Source organism: Rattus norvegicus, chromosome 4 (genome assembly GCF_036323735.1).
Source record: "Rattus norvegicus strain BN/NHsdMcwi chromosome 4, GRCr8, whole genome shotgun sequence".
Lineage (NCBI taxonomy): Eukaryota > Metazoa > Chordata > Mammalia > Rodentia > Muridae > Rattus > Rattus norvegicus.
Window position 1 is genome coordinate 124,025,016 of NC_086022.1, and position 5,756 is coordinate 124,030,771.

Below are 5,756 nucleotides of genomic sequence, written 5' to 3' on the forward strand. Positions count from 1 at the left end.
GAGTGATGCTGTCACCTTAGAGCAAGGTTAGAATCCATGAACAGAGTTAAAGAGAGGCTACCAATGAAGCTTCAGCCCAATTGAAGTACAGATCCAATCAATCTAGGATGTCGGTATCACAGGACCCCTACCAAGGGCAGCAGCACCTGCTGTGGGATGAGGCCAACTTAAGTCTAGGAGATAAGCTGTGTGTGCTATGGAGGGCTTTCCCAGCACTGTGGAGGAGTCCAGAGGATTCTTAATGAGTCCCAGAAAGTTACACCCTTTTATACCTGTTGAACTTCGTTGAATTTGTTTTTGACTTTGCATTGGTTCTTCCTTTCGGAAACAAGAAAATACTGAAGTTGTTATTTATTTTACAGGAGCCCGTGATTAAGGGACTTTGAACTTTTCAAGGGATTTGGAGTTTTATGAAGAATTTGAAGATTTACAGAGTTTGTAAGTATTTTAGAGAAACTTTGAAAATATTAGGGAAATAATATTTTACAGACTGAAAATTTTGGAGAAGATTTGAATGTTGAAAGAGATTTGAAGATTTAAAAAAGATTTAAGTTATAAAGTATTTGTAACTTTCACATTGTGATGTTGATATTAGTATAATATCTTGGGAAAGAAAAATAGACAAGGTTATAGTATAACAGTGATGTGTTTGAGTGTCAACTTGACAAGGGTTCACCTGTGCCAGCTATTTTTTGTTTGTCTTTTTGACACAAGATAGACAATTTCAGAAGAGGGAAAGGAATGTCAGTTCAGATAATTCTCCCACTAGACTGATATATGGGCAAATTTGTGGTGAATTTTCTTGATTGGTAATCTATGTGAGAGGGCCCAGCTCAGTGTGAGTGTAGGTGCTGGGCTGGTGGACACTTAAGAATACAGACCAGGAAAGCCAAGAAACAAAAAGCCAGTAAATCCCACACTTGCATGATTGTCCATCAGTTCTTGCCTATAGGTCCCTGCCTTAAGTTCCTCCCTCAACCACCATGGATAATGGATTGTTAGCAGTAGCATGCAGTAAAGGTTTTTCTAACTTTTGCTTCTGTTGATTATATACTATAAAAGGAATAGTGTTGACATACTGGCTTTTAGAGTGTAAATATGTAGAAGTTCTAAAAGCCTTTGAAAAGAAAATGGGTTGTGTGTTCAAACCTCACCTCAGGAAAGGCTACTTGCTGAACTTTATATACTGGAATTTCTTAACAGCTTTTCCATTCCCTGTTTAAATTCACAAATTATGTCATCCCTTTAGCATTTCAACAAAATATATAGGACGTTGATGAATATGAACTTACAGTTGGCATATCAGGAAATTGGAGAAGAATCAAACCTCAATTGTGGAAGGAGGGAATGTAGACTCCTATAGTTTCTCTTTCAAGACTGAGTTGGAACATTACCCTATAACACTGCAATAGGAGATATACCCAACTCTTTTCATTGTAGTTATATTTCCCCCTGACTTAATATGCTGAAGGCAGACATGCAGAAAATTCCTGCTGACATTGGCCCACTTTGCTCTTCTCTTAGAGGGTGTTATGAACTGAGATTAAAAACATGAAGGTACCATTTCAGAGTATTACTCAAAGACTGAATTGTCTACCTGAGGTCTCTGGAATAAACTCCATTCCAATGTTCTGCTGAATTGTAACTTTTATCTTTTATGTTCTGTTTTAGACAGGAATGGAGCTGACCAGTCACTATGACATGCCTTATATCTCCAAGAGCATAAATATAAGGCATGGCATGAGAGGACCAGCAGGTGAAATATCCACAGAGACCTGCTTGTACTGGAACACTGCCATGTTTGGTGTTGTAAACCGCATGCACTTATATAACTAGTGTCAAACTGACACAGGTCCATGGCTGTATATATGTTCAGGAGGAGGTGACTAGAGATCAGCCTTAGAATATTTAAGATCACACTTGGAGGGCATGGCAGAATGTGGGTGGAATGAGAAAGGTTTGAATTCAAAGATCACAATTCCCAACATTTGATCTAAAAATATATTAAGAAACTTGGTTTTCCTATAGAGTAAAGAAAAGAATAAGTGCATACTCAATCCAAGAGACCCCTTTCAAAGGGAAAGACTGTTTTCTAGGTAAATTGTTACTATCTTTTTTTTTCCCTCGGGGCTGGGGACCGAACCCAGGACCTTGCGCTTCCTAGGTAAGCGCTCTACCACTGAGCCAAATCCCCAACCCCAGACTGTTTTCTTTCACACAATTCCTCATTGAAAGTCACCCAAAATTAGTAAAACTGTATAATGTTCCTGAAAATCAAGATGTTGTGGATGAAAACAAGGTAAGATGCTGCTCCTGCTCCAGGAAAACTAACACATGATAGATAAGAAAAGACAATCTATGATGTGTGCAGTATTTAATGTTAAAGGAGCTCACGCACTGATACAGCCACGATAGAACATAGGATCCAGCCATGGCTCAGCTAAGGATAAGTGAGATCAAGAGGCTGATGTGTGGGGTATGAGGTAAAGCTGAGGTCTTCAGTGGAATAAGGTGAGGGGAGCAGAGTTGTCAAGGAGTGATGAGTGAGTTTCCATTCTTTTCTCCTCAGCCACTGTTCTCATATATGATGAATAAGAACAGCAGAGTCCACACTGATTCTAACATAAGGAATACCTTTTTCACTGAAATTGGCATTGGAATCTTAGCCAACAGTTTCCTACTTCTCTTCCACATCTTCAAGTTTATTCGTGGACAGAGGTCCAGACTCACTGACCTGCCCATTGGTCTCTTGTCCCTAATCCACCTACTGATGCTACTGATGGGGGCATTCATAGCCATAGACATTTTTATTTCTTGGAGGGGATGGGATGACATCATATGTAAATTCCTTGTCTACTTGTACAGAAGTTTTAGAGGTCTCTCTCTTTGTACCACCTGCATGTTGAGTGTCCTGCAGGCCATCACCCTCAGCCCCAGAAGCTCCTGTTTAGCAAAGTTCAAACATAAGTCTCCCCATCACGTCTCCTGTGCCATTATTTCGCTGAGCATCCTCTACATGTTCATTAGCAGTCACCTCTTAGTATCCATCAATGCCACCCCCAATTTGACCACGAACAACTTTATGCAAGTTACTCAGTCCTGCTACATTATACCCTTGAGTTACCTCATGCAAAGCATGTTTTCTACACTTCTGGCCATCAGAGATATCTCTCTTATTAGTCTCATGGTCCTCTCGACTTGTTACATGGTGGTTCTCTTGTGTAGGCACAGGAATCAGATCCAGCATCTTCAAGGGACCAACCTTTCCCCAAAAGCATCTCCAGAACAAAGGGCCACACAGACCATCCTGATGCTCATGACCTTCTTTGTCCTAATGTCCATTTTCGACAGCATTGTCTCCTGTTCAAGAACTATGTATCTGAATGATCCAACATCTTACTATATTCAAATATTTGTAGTGTACATCTATGCCACAGTCAGCCCTTTTGTGTTTATGAGCACTGAAAAACATATAGTTAACTTTTTGAAGTCCATGTGTGTGAGGGTGAAGAATGTTTGAATATTCATTAATGGACAAGATCCTTTAAGAGGAGCCAATGTAGTCATCAGAACTGTCAGTCATGGTGTGCTGTCTATGTGCTTTGGTATATGTGAATCATGAAGTTGTTTTTCTGTTAAAATGATTTACTTTAACCAACTCATGATTGTAAACATGTAACAGAAGATTAAACAATATCCCCTTCGATATATGACAAGGATGATTTTATTGACTTTCATTGTTATTTCTCAATAGCCTTTAAGGGTGTCCTGTGAGGTGACACTTGTCCATTATGGTCTTATCCCACATTGTTTGTAAATATGTTTTAGTGGGTAATTTTAAAAATCAAACTATGCTATCGCCAGCTACTCACTAGCACCAGCAGTCTTCGCACTTCCATGGCTTTCTCTGAGTGGTATTACCTCAGTTTTCCTGCAGTCTGCCTGCTGCTGATCAGCTCACATTTCCATACCCATGTATACTTCTTTTTGTATCTGTTTTGTTGATTTCACCATGAGTTTGATTATTTCCTGCCTTCTATTCCTCTTGGGTGTATTTGCTTGTTTTTGTTCTAGAGCTTTCAGGTGTGCTGTCAAGCTGCTAGTGTATGCTCTCTCCAGTTAGACACCAGAGAATCATATAAGCCTATAATACAATGGGGTACAGAGCTAAACAAAAAATTGTTAGCTGAGAAATATTGAATGGCTTTGAAGTGCCTAAAGAAATGTTCAACATCATTAGTCATCAGGAAAATGCAAATCAAAACATCCCTGAGATTCCACCTCACACCAGACAGAATGACTAAGATTAAAAAAAAAAAAACTCATGTAAAAATAGATGCTATCGAGAATGTGGAGAAAGAGGAACACTCCTCATTAGTTGGTGGGATTGCAAGCAGGTACAGTCACTCTGGAAACCAGTCTGAAGTTTCCTCAGAAAATTGGACATTGTAGTACTTGAGGACCCAGCTATACCATTCCTGGGCACATACCCAAATGAGGTTCAACATACAACAAAGACACATTCTCCACTATGTTCTTAGCAGCCTTATTTATAATAGCCAGAAGCTGGAAAGAACCCAGATGCCCTTCAACAGAGGAACAGAAAATGTGGTACATCTTCATAATGGAGTACTATTCAGCTATCAAAAGCAATTACTTCAGGAAATTCATAGGCAAATGTATGGAACTAGAAGATATCATCCTGATTGAGGTAACCATACCTGCACAGGAGGCAGAAGCACAATGCATATAGTTCCACTGAGACAAAGCACAGACTCTTCCTGATTTCATCAGTGGAATATTGGTGGCCATTCCTGCTCCTCAGAGGCTGTGGTCCAGTCAAACATAGCCTCACTCCTGGTCAGGTGTGTTCCACTTGCCTGTGGCCATCTCAACTCTGACATTTGTCCTTTTCTCTATTTTTTATTTCACTTTTTTTAGATTCACTTTTAGAATATACTGGTGTCTTACATCCTGAAACACAGTTCAGAAGCCAAGAAATACAGAATCAACACTAAATGAAAACCAGGCACTCCAGGGGAACACTGGTCCAAGTCAACACTGTAGGAAAAGGACCCTTGGAGCCCTGAGAAGTAATGGGAGAGGCACAGGAGTCACCCATCTTAAAGAGAGGCATCACAAAGAGTGAAATTGGTCCCAAGTAAGTGAGAAAAGTTAGAGTTGTATGTATGACATAAAATTTCTAAACCCAACCACAAGTGTGGCAAGGCAACACAACATTGTCCTCAGACCTCTGCAGATGGCTACCATCCAGGACAAAGTGAGTGAGATCAATAGGGAGGTAGAATTCTCGACAGAGATGCTATGCTTCTGTCCTCCACAGTGATAACTTTTCATCCTCCACAGACTTAAAATTGCAAGCTGAAGAGATGCGTTAAAAACTCCCTTCATCTAAGTAGGATCTCCTCAGGCACAAAGTACCCCCAACACTGCATGTCAAGCTCCTCTGGGTGTGTGCCCTGCACCCAAGTGCAAAATTAGAAGAGGAAGGTCCCAGGCAGGATGATGGAGGAGGAGCTAGGGGCTTCAGGAAGGTTTTCAGCATCTGCAGAGGAGATGATGAGCACTAATGGCCCCTCAGCTTTGGGGACTTTGTTCTACAGGATGTAGAGCATGTTTTCATCTTAAGATATTTCGTGAAACACCTAAAAATCAGTTAATTCCCCTTTGGAATCATCAAAGTTTTATATTTACATTTTGTTTTAATTAAATGACTGACAATGAAGAACTCCATG

The 5,756-nt window shown here is 40.2% G+C and overlaps 1 protein-coding gene across 1 annotated transcript; it reads left to right on the top strand.

Moving 5' to 3' along the window:
- Nucleotides 1–359: 359 nt before the first annotated feature.
- Nucleotides 360–3,705, top strand: Vom1r100 (vomeronasal 1 receptor 100). The gene is made up of 3 exons (NM_173296.2): nucleotides 360–438; nucleotides 1,672–1,756; nucleotides 2,570–3,705. Exon 3 carries the CDS (start codon nucleotides 2,585–2,587, stop codon nucleotides 3,518–3,520), a length of 936 nt encoding a protein of 311 aa, NP_775418.2. The 5' UTR covers nucleotides 360–438; nucleotides 1,672–1,756; nucleotides 2,570–2,584; the 3' UTR covers nucleotides 3,521–3,705.
- Nucleotides 3,706–5,756: the final 2,051 nt, after the last annotated feature.